This window comes from Megalobrama amblycephala, linkage group LG22 (genome assembly GCF_018812025.1).
Source record: "Megalobrama amblycephala isolate DHTTF-2021 linkage group LG22, ASM1881202v1, whole genome shotgun sequence".
NCBI lineage: Eukaryota > Metazoa > Chordata > Actinopteri > Cypriniformes > Xenocyprididae > Megalobrama > Megalobrama amblycephala.
Window position 1 is genome coordinate 12,271,737 of NC_063065.1, and position 15,592 is coordinate 12,287,328.

At 40.6% G+C, this 15,592-nt stretch overlaps 1 protein-coding gene across 14 annotated transcripts in view; it reads right to left on the minus strand.

The window, feature by feature from the left end:
• zfhx4 (zinc finger homeobox 4) overlaps positions 1-15,592 on the minus strand; it is a 293,522-nt gene that overhangs the window by 22,569 nt on the left and 255,361 nt on the right. For all 14 annotated transcript variants that reach the window (XM_048174499.1, XM_048174498.1, XM_048174497.1 and 11 more), the window contains one exon: positions 15,270-15,501. In XM_048174499.1, the coding sequence (XP_048030456.1) occupies positions 15,270-15,501 (232 nt within the window). The remainder of the gene's footprint in view (positions 1-15,269; positions 15,502-15,592) is intronic.

The window sequence follows — 15,592 nt, forward strand, 5'->3', positions numbered from 1 at the left end:
GCCGGCCTAATCAGGTAACAGACACCTTTTGTTTTGGGAGCTCATTGATGGATGAAATCTTTATCTGTAATATTGATCAGCTGGGACTCTAAACTGTCTATCTTGGCTACTGGAAGCTCTAACAAGATTGCCAACTGGAGTATATCAGTTAACATTTAATCAATGACAGTTTAAGACACAGATGCTTTAAAAAGGCTATGTGTTTTCCTCCTGCTCTGAACGATTAGGGGAGGGATTGCTCAGAATTTATCATCCACATTTGAAGACGAAGGCCTGCGTCCTTGAATGTCGGAATGTCAAAAAGGTAAAGGATATATGAATAATGAAAAGAAACAAAACATTGAAAACGGTACCACCATCCATTTCTATTACACAAACACCAACCGTCCGATTTGCCGTTGCCATACATCAAACAATGGGGTGGCTAACCACAACCCGCACCCTGTTTGAGAGAAAAATACATGCATGCGTCATCTTAGTAAATGTATAATTTTTGCCACCCTTGCAAAATATAGCGATGTTAGGTGCAATGAGGTGTCAGCAAGCCGAGCATGCAATCCATTAGAATTCCTGTTTGGCTTGTCTGCTGTTTGCGCAGTTCACCCCCCCCCCCCCCACCCAGTCCCTCCCTTCCAGATTCTTCCATTTTCCTTCTTCTGCAGACCAATTAGGGTCGGAGCTCGTCACAATGGCTACGGCGGCTGTCACTCACCCTCGGACCTCACCGCCCCTGGCCTATGTGATCATTAGCTATTCATTTGCTTGCCTTGGCTGTCGAGTGGGCTAATTATGTAAAACATTGGTGTCGGAAAAGTCTGCACTTTCTCAGAGGTCTTTTTGTCTCCTGCCTCCTAGATTTGCTTGGAAACAAGCATGCAATGCTTATATAGTGTATAAAGCACACACAGATTTAAATTTGACACCAACATGTGCATGTTTACAGTTCTAATAACCCCTGTGATCAAAGCCCATAACCTTCTGTGAATATTAGCGAAATGCGTCGTGGTTACCTCTGATTTGCATCTGACAAGGTGCTTTCGAGTGACGAATAGAGGGATGTCCTTTCTAGGCCTCAGATCAAAGGCACTTCAGTGTGAATGTGGCACCAGAGATCTTTGCTTCCCTCCATGTCGAGTCAGGAAACACAATCGTCAGGCACATATTATGACAGCGGCAATTACACAGAGGTGCATGACACTATTATTGCCATTTGCCGGAGAGTGATTATGCTAATGGAGAGATGTATAGCAGGTGGCACGCATGCTGGCAGCTGCCAGCCAGAGACTCGCACACACACGTGGAGCCCTCCCTTTACACACGCTCTCGCCCGTCTTTCTAACAGTATGAACAATGCCTTACAACCAGCCAGTCCCAAGATATGTAATTAGGCCTCACTTTGATTTAACACTTCCTTATCACATCAAAGGCACAGGAATTAGAAGCGAAGGAGAGGGAGAATGAGACAAAAAAGAGAGGGAGAACAAGGGAGAATGAAGGAAATTATGGAAGCCTGATTCCACCTCAGAGGAAAAATAAAAATAAAACAGGTACAGGTAATTGTGAGATAAAGTTTAAAATAAGAAATGATAAAGTCAAAATTGTAAAAATAGTCAACTTTTTGAGATATAAAGTGCAATTATGAGGGGAAAGTCAGAATTGTGAAATATTAGGACATTGTGAGATACATAAATTCAAATTGTGAAATGTTAAACCAGATTGTGAGATATAAAGTTACATTGAGATATATAAATTCAAATTTTGAGATATTAAGACAGATTAGGAAGTATACAGTTTAATTGTGAGATATAATGTCACAATTGTGATATACAAAGTCACAATTATGAGATTAAAACATATTGTGAGATAGAAATTCACATTGTGAGACATTAAGCCACATTGTTTTACTCTGAGGTGGAAAAAGATTTCCATTGGAAACAGATCTGCTTAGATGTTAACAGGAAGTGGAAAAGTGGCCTAGCATGTCCAAATGCAGGTATACAGCAAGTTTGTTGTTTGTTTTCTCTTTTTCTTTTCAATCTCGTAAGCTACTCGAGTAGTTGCACTGTATATACTATATTTAGATATAAAAGTGCATGTAAGGGTGTTGAAGTGTGTGTGTTTTGGCAGTGAGCTGTGGCACTAGTAGCCCTGTGTGTTTCTAATTCCTTCGGCCGGGTTATTGAAACGGAATCCCCCAGCTCTGCCGGCACACTCTGGCGAAGGGGGAAACCCTCTCCTCATCCCTGCATGGATCCTGCCTCTACATGAAAGCCCCGGAGATCCCCGCCAACAAAAATCAATGTATGGATGTTCAGAGCAGTTTTCAAGGTTTTGTAAGACAAATCTTCGGAGCATGAGCTGGTTTAGTGCTATCGAGCCGAGCTTCGATCAGCCTGCCCCGGTGAATAATATGAGAGGGCCTTGCTCACTTTACCAGCTTGTGAAATGAAGACAGGGTGCCAGCCACTTCCCTTAAAGGAATGTAACCTGAGTAACTCCCCCTCCACAAATAACCTCCCTTAATCTAATGTCAGATACCACCTCCCTAAAGCCGATCCCAGATCAGGCTGCGGCGAGGCACGGGAGTTATCGCTTGCTCGGGGCTGCATCCTCACAGAGCCCTTTGTATCTAGTGCACATTCTTCTCCTAATTAGAAGAGATGGGTGATTATACCTTTAAAAGGAGGCTACTGTTTGCAATTGTCATTTGAGGCAGGAAGTCGGTCGTCACATGGCTTGCTTGACGAGCAAATAAATTAGATTAATAATGAGCACACATACAACATTTTATAACCTGGGGTAAAAGCAAAAAAAGCAAAAACATGTTTAAGCAAAATTACACTGACATGCAGTAATTAAAATAATACAACATGACATACTTCATAAGGGCTTCTCTTAGCGGCTTTGTTGACATGGCTACAGGCGCTGCATATGTTTGTCTTTTCTTCTAATTTTTAAAGGTAATTAACTGCCATTGTTTTTGAGGCAATTAACCAAACATCAGTTTCTATCAGTGTGTCTTTAAATTTCGTTCTCAAAAGGACTATATAGTGTGCGCTAACCTAGAATAGGTTGTATAATACTGTTAACTGGGAAGCTGGACAAACCCTCTACTACACTAAAAAAAAGAAAAAAACTGCTGTAGACGCAATTTTCACTCGGAAATTGATAATAAATTTCACAAACAATTGCAAAGAAACCGCAAGTAACACATTTAATTAAACATGAAATTTTGAAGTAGAAAGACTGAAATAGTTTTGTGGATGTTATAAAGCACTTTTTATTGACAGTCACATATAACTGAAAAGGCAGACTGGTTTGAGATGTGTGTGTGGTGTGTGGAGTAAAGGACGGCATTGCTAGCCGACAGGTTTCAATTTCACATCCTCGATTATCTCACCCCCAATTCCATGCATGCCTAAATCTAAAAAATCTCATCCAGTGACTCCAAACAAACTCCCTTCCTCTCCAAACGCCTCTACACACACACATACACACGATTCCCAAGGAGCGCCATCTCTCCAAGCTTAAATAGCAGAAAATTGCTCTGCTTTTCCGTGGTCTACCTTCTCATTCCTATCAGCCCAAGTGGGAACAAAAGTCTCGGATTCACTGGCGTGTGAGACCTGCTGATGGGCCGGGAGATGGGTTGCAGTTTGATGCCGTTGATGCCCTGCTGACGGACAAGCAGGCTGATGGAAGACGGGGATTTGCGAGCCTACTAGGTCGCCATTTTGTCCCCAACAAACAAATCAGAGACACCACGCTCGCACCCGCTGAGGCTATTAGGCTCAAAATAATATGCGAGGCAGGAAACAATACTTGATTTCATTATGGAAAACAGAACAATGGCTATAAATGTCTTGGTGGAATATATCTGGGTTTAAGCCCAGGCCAAAGACAGGACCGCTAATATAAAAGGAACTGCTCCAGTGACAGCAAAAGGGCCTTGTGTAAATTTACAGTGATGGCAGAGAAAGAACAGGCCTCTCTTAGCCTCTTATTCCTCCAATCTCCCTCCCGTTTTTTGCAGGAGAGTTATTATAGGATGATAAAAGCAACAACAATGTTGTGACATGAAACCGTTAGCATTAGGGTGGAAGAATGGAAGATGAAAGAATTTTCTTGGGAATTGATGATTGCTCACAAGGCCCTGATTTCAGCCTTTAATCTCATAGCACACTCAAATTTCCCTCTGTACGCTGCTGGTTTTGGCAGCAGAGAGTGGGACGGGGGGGTCTGGGGGGCAAATAAGTGAGGCTAGAGAGAAATTAGAGGTGTACTATATACTATAGTAATAGTATATAGTACATTCGGCTTTGATACACACTAGGTGGTAGTATACACCCGGCTGTAAAATACATTCATTTGCAATGTACTTTCAGCTGTACCACAAGCATACATAATGCAATATACATTAAAATTATAGTCATAGATTATGTTAGAGATACACATATATTAGTTAATGTTTTTTATTATTATTATTTAGTAAATTGGCCAATTTTGGATATTTAATTGTGCATGCTCATTTCCCATATTTTACATTTAGATTTCCTTCATTTTAATCTGAATTTTGTTAAAAGCAAATGTCAAACTATTAATTATAATGTGTGCCAAAAATGGATTTTAATTGTATTTATTTTTTAACATATTTAGACGCAATACTATTTATCACTTATTGGCCATGACATTAAAACAATTACAGGCTTATTGTATTGGCCGGCATTTTAATATTGGTGCATCACTGGTATATATTGGTATACTGTTATGACAGTTGATGATACCCAGCCCATTTTAGTCTTTCTCTAATGGATAATTGTAAAGTGGAGAGTTCTAGTGTGTGCTTTGTAAACAATGCACTCCATTTTTATAAATTGGGTCCATTTTATTAAGCATGAATTCCTCCGATGCCCAAGTTATTCATAACATGGCCTGGGCTGATGAAGATTGGCCTGTTAAGAACCTCCAGAAGCAATTAAAGTGACAAGAAGGCAAGGCCCTGATGTGTACATTTACTATGACGAGCGCTCTCCAAAGTGAATGCCCTTATTAAGAGCCACTGTTCACCTCTACAGCCTGCCACGATGAGAGAGAGAGAGAAGGAGAGAGAAAGAGAAGAACAACATGTCAGAGGCAAACGCCTGGAGAAATACCTATTCCTGGAGTGAGGGCGATTTGGTAATGAACCTTTCAATTCACTCCTGGGGTAATACATTCTGACTAGTGCATTAATTACTCGATAACATCCCATCAAAATGCAAATGCAGCACTTGACCCACAAGAGTGTCTCATTGGCTCTGCACTCGCCGGAGTTTCTGCACAAATCGTCTGTTTTCCTTTATCAAACAGAGTGGCGGTGTCATATTGGGGAGCGTAGGGTTGCTCGCTTCTAGCCATGTGTGTGTTCGGTCACACGGGCCTGACGACCCCCCCGTCCCCTCACAGTCAGATAGGACCGTGGCCGCATGCTGACACTCTTAATTGCAGCACTTGAAGACAGTGTGCCGCTCAGATGGAATATTTCCCCTCTGCCTGGCCATGATCTGACAAGCTTGAGACAACGCCTTAATGGCTTTTCCAGAAGGGTGGGGCCAGAGGAGAGGAGGAAGAAAGAAACATGGAGGAAATGAGAAAGATGGTCAGGATCTTTCAAAGAGCTCATGAAAAATAAATAAATAAATAAATATGCAATTATATATACATATATATATAGTTCACCCAAAAATGAAAATTCTGTGATCATTTACTTGTGTCATTCCTAACATGCATGACTTTTTCTTCTGCGGAACAACGGCATTTTGGTTTTCTTTTTCTCTCCGTATAATGAAAGTCAATGGGGTCCATTTCACAGAAGAAAAAGAAAGTCGTAAAGGTGAGTTAATGACCATAGAATTTCCATTTTTGGGTAAACTATCCCTTTAAGTCCATATCTGTATGCTAATATTCATAACCTTTTGCAGATATTTGCAATTATTAATGCAGTTATTCTCTTCAAGGAAAACAGACCAAAAATTTCTTGATCTTATGTCATGAAAAATCCTTTCCCCTTCAAAGCCTTATTATAATAACTAGGTATAGCACTATTCTAAGGTAGTAGGCTAAGCTGTTAGCTTGCTAACCGAAGACAAAATGATAACACAGAAAGGAAAATGTTAAATTTGACAATTTTAGCTTCTACATTAATGTGATATGTAATTAAAAACATTATGATTAAGAATAAATAAACTGTAAAGTTTACTATTATTTTTAATCACGCACTAAATAGAGTATGCAGCCACTGGAAGGCTTTTTTGAGTAAGGGGGACAGGATTTTGCACACCACTAAGCAAGTAGCAAATAGCAAATCATTGTTCGCGACTGTATTTTTATTTTTTTTAAAGAAATGATTATATACTGTATGCACAGCACAAACTTCCTATTTCAACAGGAAATACCTTAATACAGGAAAGAAAACTGCAGTCGTCAAGCGATTTCATGGGCCCTTTGCTTCTCAAACATGGCCAGTGGGTCCGAGAGATGTCTTTCTATCAACAAGGTTGGATTACGAGCTTCAGCTGTTAGATGATCCTTTCACACAGGAATGTCAGACAGTCTCATGCCACATCAATCCATTCATTTTCTCATCTCTCCATCTCCTTTCTCAACCCGATCACCTGACTCCTTGTTCATTCAAAATTATGAGTAATTAAGTCATAAGCGAATAATTTCTGGGAAGAATGGTGAGATTCTGAGAGCGAAGCTGAAGCTCTAAGCAGTGGTGGTGGAGAGGAAGCCCTGATGAAGTGACTGTATTGTGCCGATCTCTAGAGCAGGTCATGGGAAAGTGAGCTAACAGAGGCATGAGGTGTATTATAGCAGAGAGAATCAGTGTGAACGGTATGTGGCATTATCAGAAATACAAGCATGTGACAATGAGAGAGAGAAAGAGATGAAAATGACCTTCTGTGGCATGAATCCTTCATGCATACCAAAGGTTTGGAGGTGTCTGCACTGTCCTACATTGCATACATGCTGGGATCTGGATCTTATCATCAGTTTGTTCCTTTTTGGACCACAGTCGCCCCTGAATGATGAATTATTCAGAACGAGTTAATTGGTTTGTGAGAGGGTGTCCACAGAAAAAGATATTCCTTAGCAGTGGCTAATGAAAGAAAAATACCCACATTTTTCTGCCGTTTTAACCCCTACACTTGCACACAAAGAAGGTGGTCGAGGCCTGGAGGGGATGCTTGTTTCAGGTATCCTTGGTTGTAATTGTGAGGGCTGAAGAGCTATAAATGAGCTTGAAATCATCAGGATTTTGAGTCCATGTATTATGCAAATGCCACAGAAGCACTCCAGCACACCTAGACACAGTCAATGAACAATCAACAGGCCTTCGCCTCAATGACAGTACTTAACGCTACCTATTGTTGAGTCTCCTAAGAGTATGTGCGGCATTAAATTCCCATCAGGAATAAAAGCTGCTCCTCCTATTTAAAAGTAAACTCCACCACTGATACGTTCGCTGACAGGCGCGTGCATAAAGTTTATGTACCGTAAAACATAATGGGGAACACACGCGCTTATACGCACCTGCCCTGGATGCCCCCCTTCACACAAACAAATTAAATGAAAATCCGGCATGACCGCGGAGTGGAGCACTCTACTTAAGCAAGCCCACTGTCTTCTGATTAAGGAAAAAAGCCTTTGCCCTAGAGAGCGAAATTTCATAAAATACTAGTGCCTGTGCTTGATGAATCATGTCTCTTTAATGCAGTGCAGTATGATGGAAGAGAGAGATACAGGCGAGGAATCATCAACCGCTGCTCCAGCTCCCTCTGATAACACCCCATCTACAGATTGCCTTGATCAGATTCTCGTTTTATTTAAAACAGGACCAATCCCGAGGCCCGACTCCTTTTAATTTGCATATATTAACAGGGTTCAAATGCAGCAATAGCTAGGAGCACTTCCCAGTCAACTTCCCAATCTGCCTGCATAATGGCAGCCTATTAAATAGAGTTACTCATCAGTGCAGGAAGCAGACATGGGGAAAAAAAGATGGAAAAAAGCAGGCTAATGTGAGCGTTTGCTTTTATGCAATTGGACTGAAACAGACGTGAATATTTCTGTTGTGTTGCTGTGAATGTATTAAGAAATAACATTCAAGACACTGAGAAAAAATAAAAAAATAAGCCTATTGATGTTCTTAACAAACGTCCCTGACATATTGCACATAATTCATCGTATTATTTTAAAGAAAAAAAATATTTCTTTACCTTCTTTTTCTGCGAATTTAATCAAACCTAAGGGGATGCTGTCTAACACGCGGTGGTCAGTCGCTGTAAGAGAACATGATGACAGCATTAAGTCTAAATTCCCAGCTGCATTATCACTGGCCCTGGTCCGACGCTGGCTAAATCTGCAAAGCTTCCTACGGTTAGCCACGATTAGGCACTGCTATGGATAATCAATACTGGCTATCAATTCCATACTTTGTTGTGACGGATGAGGTGGATGGGGAAAAGGAAAGGGGGAAACAAGAAAAGCAGTCTCTATCAGAGAAAGAGACAGGGAACAGAGGAGAGAGAGAGAGAGAGAGATGATGATAAACAGACCCATGCACCATGTACGCTGAACCCAAGAGACTGAAAATTAATCTGTTAATAAAATAGTGAGTGCAAGTATATATATATATATATATATATATATATATATATATATATATATGCACATTAGTTAATGCATTAGATACCATGACCTAAAAATGAACAACATTATTTACAGCATTTATTAATCTAGGTTAATGGTAATTTATAAATAAAAATAATTAAAAGTTAATTCATGTTCGTTCATTATACATTCATTTATATATATATATATATAAATTTAATACAATGCACTTATATTAGAAAATGTAAGAAAAAGGTTAAAAAAAATGTATTAGTGTATTTAGAAAATTAACCAAAAATACATGCTTTATTGTTTATTATGTTCATTATTATTTATAAGTTGGCAGCCAGCAAGTTTTTTTTTTTTTTTTTAAAGAAATTGATTACTTTTATTCAACGTTAGATTGATTACAAGTGACAGTTAAGACTTATAATTTTAATAATATAAAGATTTATAATGTTACAAAAGATTTCAAATGTCGTTCTTTGGAACTTTCCATTCATCAGAGAATCCTGGAAAAAATATATATTACAGTTTCCACAAAAATATCAAGGAGCACAACTGTTTTCAACATTGATAATAATAAGAAATGTTTCTTGAGCACCACGTCAGCATATTAGAAAGATTTCTGAAAGGTCATGTGACACTAAAAACTGGAGAAATGGCTGCTGAAAAATTTAGCTTTGTCATCACAGAAATAAATTACATTTGAAAAATGGAAATTAAATTTTAAACAGTAATATTATTGTTTACTGTATTTTTAAATGCAGCCTTGGTGAGACTTCTTTCAAAAAACATTTAAATCTTACTGACCTAACCGATATATATATATATATATATATATATATATATATATATATGTCTGTTATTTTTTACACAGATCCCACACACATGATCTTATCTCAAATGGATGAATGAGAGAAAGGATGCAAGGTCAGAGAGACAGTGAGAGGGAGGGGGGAAGGGAGAGGGAGATGGGGGGAGGGGGGTAGTTGATGGTTGGAGGGGTGATGGTTGGAGTCAGGACTAATTAGTTGCAGGCAAGCTGCACTGGGGAGGACGGGGTCACTAACTTTACCCCGACACCTGGACGCGCAGTCATCAATGGACTGCCGTCTAATCAGAAGTGAAGGGATTCAGGGCCCAGCGCTCTCCCAGAGATGATAGCTAATGACAAGGGTGTTGGACACGAAGCCACACACGTCACACTATTGCAGTCTCATCACAAGTGTAGCCCAGTGGAAGTATCTGTGTGTGAGAGATCCATCCGTATTATCACACATTAATAATAACACTAGTCTGCTGTTGTACTGCTTGAGGCAATTAGTTAATTGCTGCTTTATCAGAGCTCTATGCTGCCTGTCTTTGTGACGTCCTCCAAGCTTTGACAATGCCTTGTTTCCCTTAATGCCCTGTGACAGAGAGCATTGTACTATCTCCTATGGTTAGTGTCAGTGGAGTCACCACACAATGAGGAGGCCGTGGAGCAATTTTCCTCTCCCTGTTCGAATTAAGACCAGATCAAGTCTCTGTAGGCTGTCAGCTTACACCTTTAGCAGTCATGTGTACTGTACATTCACTAAAACGCGGCCCCTTTAGTCGCCTGCTCACTATGCAGGTTTATTAGCATTGTTCGGCATGAACAAAAGAGGGCCTACTTTTTCAAGCGTATGTAAATCGAAACTGTCACGCTTTTCTAAAGGTATCACATTCCTGGATGTTTACTACCTGTCACGGACACTAACGAAATAAATAAAAAAATCCCTTACGGTGTAAAATAATTCACATTAGTATGCAAGGAAAACGTCCCTCGGACTTCAAATAAGCATAATGGTTTAAAGTCGGGTATGTTAATGCGAATAATCATTGCAATTTCTGCTAATTTTAACTGTCAGTGGCCACAACAGCCTGTGAAAACACGAGGTAACAATTTAGCTTTTGTATCACTCCTCTCCGAAGGAGGATCTCATTGAAAGAAAAACAACCAGGGACGCCGGTCCTAAAACATGTCTTTTCGAAAGCACTAACTGACTATTTTCGAAAATAATTTTGGACTTTCTGCACGCAGAAACCGCAGAATAATTATGATAGCATTGGACGGAATTATTCAGAAATGACTCAATCTTGAGTGCCTGCCATCTGAAAAATGGTTTTGAGCTTTTCTGGTAAAATCACTGCTCTTTGCAAAAATAATAACACACATACGCATAACTGACTTATTATGACATGAAAAAAAAAATATTCGAGCATCGAGTATTGTCTCCATTTAATGATACAGCAATATAAACTTGGGGTCGGGCTATGGATCTCCTGAGACAATTTACATCAACAAAAAGCCTCTCATGGTGAAGATCGTGTTTCACAAGGGATGGCCTATTTTCTGTGAAAAAGTGAGCTTTGGTTCCTTTGCCATCATTGTAATGGCATTGCTTATTGTAGACACAATTTTTACACCAAAAACTTGGCAATTTTTACAAACATCACTGATAATCTTGTTGATTTACTGTCGTTCTATCTTTTTGGAGATTTTTTTTTATACAAATTTCCTCAGGTATGATAACAGGAGAGTGAAAAAACACTGCAAGCTTGTGTTCCTGCAGCCTGGCCCGTCTCCGTCTAATCACAGTGGAATGTGGCCGCCTCTGCGCCTCCTGCTTTGTGTAAGGAATCAAAGGGAAAATGGATGGCCTTGCATTAGTACATCACCCATGGCTAACAGAATGATGAGACCGATTTGGCTGTATGTCATATCTTTCACTTCACTGCTTTCCCATTTCAGTTTATGTAATGGCTACAAATTATGGCCACAAACCCTGGAAACACTGTCTAGGGAGGCGATCTCAAAAAGTAACTGTTATAATTGCTTGTGTGCCCTCCAAGTAGAAAAAAAAATAAAATAACCTAAACCGTTAAAATATCTTGTCATGGCTCTGAAATGCAGGCGGATGAGAATACGACCGCAGGGAAAACAAAGAGCAGCTTTGAGGATCGCATTCGGAGTGTAACCGAACAAAGCATGCAGTCCTCTTCATATACACGCTTGCGTCAGGCTAAAACAAAACGCGTCTTTCTTTCTTTTTCTTTTTTTTTATGCCAATCTATGACAGAAAAAAAGAGAACATGTCCATTAGTGTATGTTGTTGGCCTACAGCTGCCATGAAAATGGTTCTCACTGCATTGGTGGTAATTTGGCCCTTGTTGCAAACCTCCTGAAGCATTATCACTCAGAAGAAACAAAAGAGCGGGACATGCGGGGCTCTCTCAGCTTCCATCCGGCCGCAGCATTTAAAGACGTGTTCATCTCTAAAGTCAGCTAGACCTTTTGTTTAAGCCCCCACCAGACAAAGGTCTCCTCTTCTTGCCTAGTTTTAATACACATGGAGGGAGGGGGGTAAGTGTGGCGGGGGAGACTCTCAGAAATAATTACCTCCATAAGATCCCATCTCCTCTCTCAGAGCCACGACAAAATGGAGAAGCAACCCAAGGATGCAAAAAAGCCCTTTATGCATCAACAAGCCCATCAGGCATTTTACAGGCCAAGCTACAAGCCAGGGAAATGGGTCCCACTCCACACGCACACAATTACAGTGCTTTCTTCTTTTGTCTTTTATTAAGGAGAACTAAAACACAAGCGAATGCATACAAATGCGTTGTAGCTGTTATTTAACCTTTTTATCACAAATATCAGTGCGTTAAATATTTATATAGAAACATCACACAGTATTAATGCAATAGTGAGTCATACAATAGATAAAATATTAAAATCTAATTTAAGCTATCGATTCGGCTTTACGAGAAAAGCGCCAGCTCTAATCAACATAAATATCATTTAGAAGGTAATAAAAAAAAAACCTTGTTGCATTTTGCACATTCATATGTATCACACATCTGCGTAAAATATGAGTTTTTAGGGCCCACAAACACGCCGCTGCTCAGATCACTGTGATTTACAAATGAGGGGCGCCACTTCAAAAACATGCTTAACCACACAACCCTACTGCCTTTCCAAATTCTCAGCTTCACGATGTTTACCTTGTGTAAATGATGAGCCTTCTGGGTCCTGAGCGCAGGGAATTACAGTCGCCCTGGGAGACTTGGCAGTCTGATTCTCAGGGAGGATGGGCTCATATAGTCTCTTTAGGAGGGTATATTACTGTTAGTGCAATGCCATACTTGGTCTCGTTTGGCTAATTTAGCGCATTGGGCCCATAGAGGTCGGATTCATTATCACGCACCACAGCGACCGTGCTGCTAAGACCGGAATATATACGACTTCTTGTCTTCCTGATGTACACAACGCAAGTCTAAACCATGGGCAGGTTTGGGCCATGTTTTAAAGCTTTGTGTTTATCAACAAAAACAACGCTGGCGAATTTTTGCAGCGCAAACCCTTTTCAGCATGCTTTTGTAGTCTAATTAAACAATAAGCAGTTGGATATATGGCTCTCGTGCTACAGCATGGCTGTAGTTTGCTGAGTGTGGCTTTTGGCACTAATGCATTTCTCCTTTATTTAACCACTGTAAGCGCCACAAAATCTCCCCTTAATTACGTCTTAAAAATGGCATCAAAATTGTTTAACGAAATCCATTCACATGTACATGAAGTCAATGGCATTCTAACCTTTATTCCCAAATGGCTTTATAATTATTTGGCGCATTTCCACAGAGCTGCTTTTAAAAGAAAGATACAGGTCAGCAGTTAAATAAATCTTTTTTTTTTCTTCTCTCCCTCTCTTCATGAAACTGACTAATGACCAGAAAATGCTAAACTAAGGAGTTATACCCACGAAAACCTACCGGCCCCTTTAACATAGAGCTGTAATTCAGCGAGGGCTGAAATGTTGCTTACTCCAGGACCTTTTCTCTGGAGCAGAGACACAAATTATTACCATCACATACACACAGGCACCCGGCCCGGTCCTGAGAACGCAGTGGGCACTGTGTCACGGGAAGGCCAGACTCCCCCTGGCTCTGCCAATTCACCCTCCCCTCCCTCCTGCGCTGGCATTTGGATAACATTTTTTTATTTATTTACCACTTATACTTGCCAGTTGGAACAATTAACAAAAATAAGCTGCGATTTATCTGGTGCCAGCGATCCATTTCCTTAAACTTGCCAGTGTTGGGCCTGTTTGAAAGCACTTCAAACATTAGGATTATGGGGTTAAACTACCTGAATAATCCCTTTCCTACCAAGATCTGGAGCTGTAAAAAATAGTTTAACCCTCCCTACTCGCTGCACTCGAGGCTCTAACCTATTAAAGCTAGTTGCTCTACAGCTGAACCAAGCATAGTTGTGTATAATCAAAACATTAGCTGCTCTAGAGTCCGCCTAGAGCACCGAAAATCAACGACAACTGGTTTATCCTTTCCATAACGTGCTCTGTGTGCAGTCCGCCCACCTCGTCTACTCGGTCTGACGTTCAAACAAGTGAAAAAATTATGGTCGTTACACGCCAAGTATAAATTCTGAATGAGTCTGTTAGTTTATACACATTAGCGCCATTCTGAAGGACTGGGGTAAATATAAAAGCCATGAGCTATAGCTGGAAACACTAGTAGAGAAAAGGTGACACTTGGGAATAACCTTTGAATTTGAATATGCTGTAAAGAAATACACATGATATGGTGTTTACTAGCGGCTCATGAAAGAATGCTGTTTAAAAAATAATGCAGTCTGTGGGGCACAAAAGATTTTTTCTGGTACTTAAAGCACATATAATGCTAACAATATATGTTTACATGCAATAACAGTAGGTTAGAGAAGGGAGGCTATGTGTATGTGTGTGTGTGTGTGTGTGCAACAGAGGTAGGCTGTCTTTCTGAAAGCAAAATAATGATTTATCTAACTGGTCCTTTGGTGCGCCCAGACTCCGAAGCACCTTTGATCCAGATATAATTAATGCCAAATGTAAAACACACTCGTTTATTTCCAATATGGGTAGTTTTGGAGCTGAAGTTTCACATATGGTTCTCCGTTTAATCCCATCTGGTTCTGGAGTTCATATATAAACAGGACACTTTGGGGAACAGAGATTAATTCAGCTTTGGAATGCCATTGAAAACGTGTTAGTCGTTTCCCTCGGCCAGGTCAGGCAAAGCAAAAACAAGTTAAGCGTTCATTTGGTCGTGCAGCATTAACGTGGGCATTATTATATAATGGACCCTGACTCGCTCTTATGTTTTAAATTACAGGTCTCTCTCAAATAAAACTATTAATCTTTTTTTCCTTTTTTTTTTTTTGGTGTGCGTCTCTGAATGTTTTACAGTCCTGTTACACTTATTAGCTTCTGGCAGCTCCAAAACTTTTAAATGAAAGCCAAATTGCTTTGGTCATGAGAAAGGAAATTAAAGCTCACTCCAGGGGGAAGAATTTCACTGTGAGATCCTCCCAAGGTAGAGTTTCATAACCTTCTGCATGCCTGCTAAAGATGTCACTGCGTACAGGGCCGAGTGTGGTACTGATATAAAAAGACGGTCCGTAATGGGAACAACATGTTCATTTTAGGGAGATTAGGCAGCTGGCATGTTTTACATCGGGAGAAGAGGTGCTCCAGGTTTGGGTTCGATGGAGGAGGTATGCGGTATGGGAGTGGGCTAAATGGTGCACTCACCCGATTCGTTCGGAGGGCAGTCCTTGACGAAGAAAATATCGGCGAGGTTGTCTTCGTCTGGAGGAAGGCCCTGCTGGTGCAGCTGCAGCTTGCGGAGACCTTCGGTCTGCTGGTGCTTGACCGAGCGGAGGTGCTGCAGCAGGTTCAGCTTGGCTCGGCTGGAGTAGTCGCACAACGCGCAGTAGTAGTAGCAGGACTCCGAGTTACACGCACTCTCTTGTTTTTGCAAGTGCTGCAGGAGGGGAGGAGGTGCGAGCACAGATGGAAAGAGAGAGAGAGAGAGAGAGAGAGGGAGAGAAAAGGGGAAAAAGTCATTAGGGGCT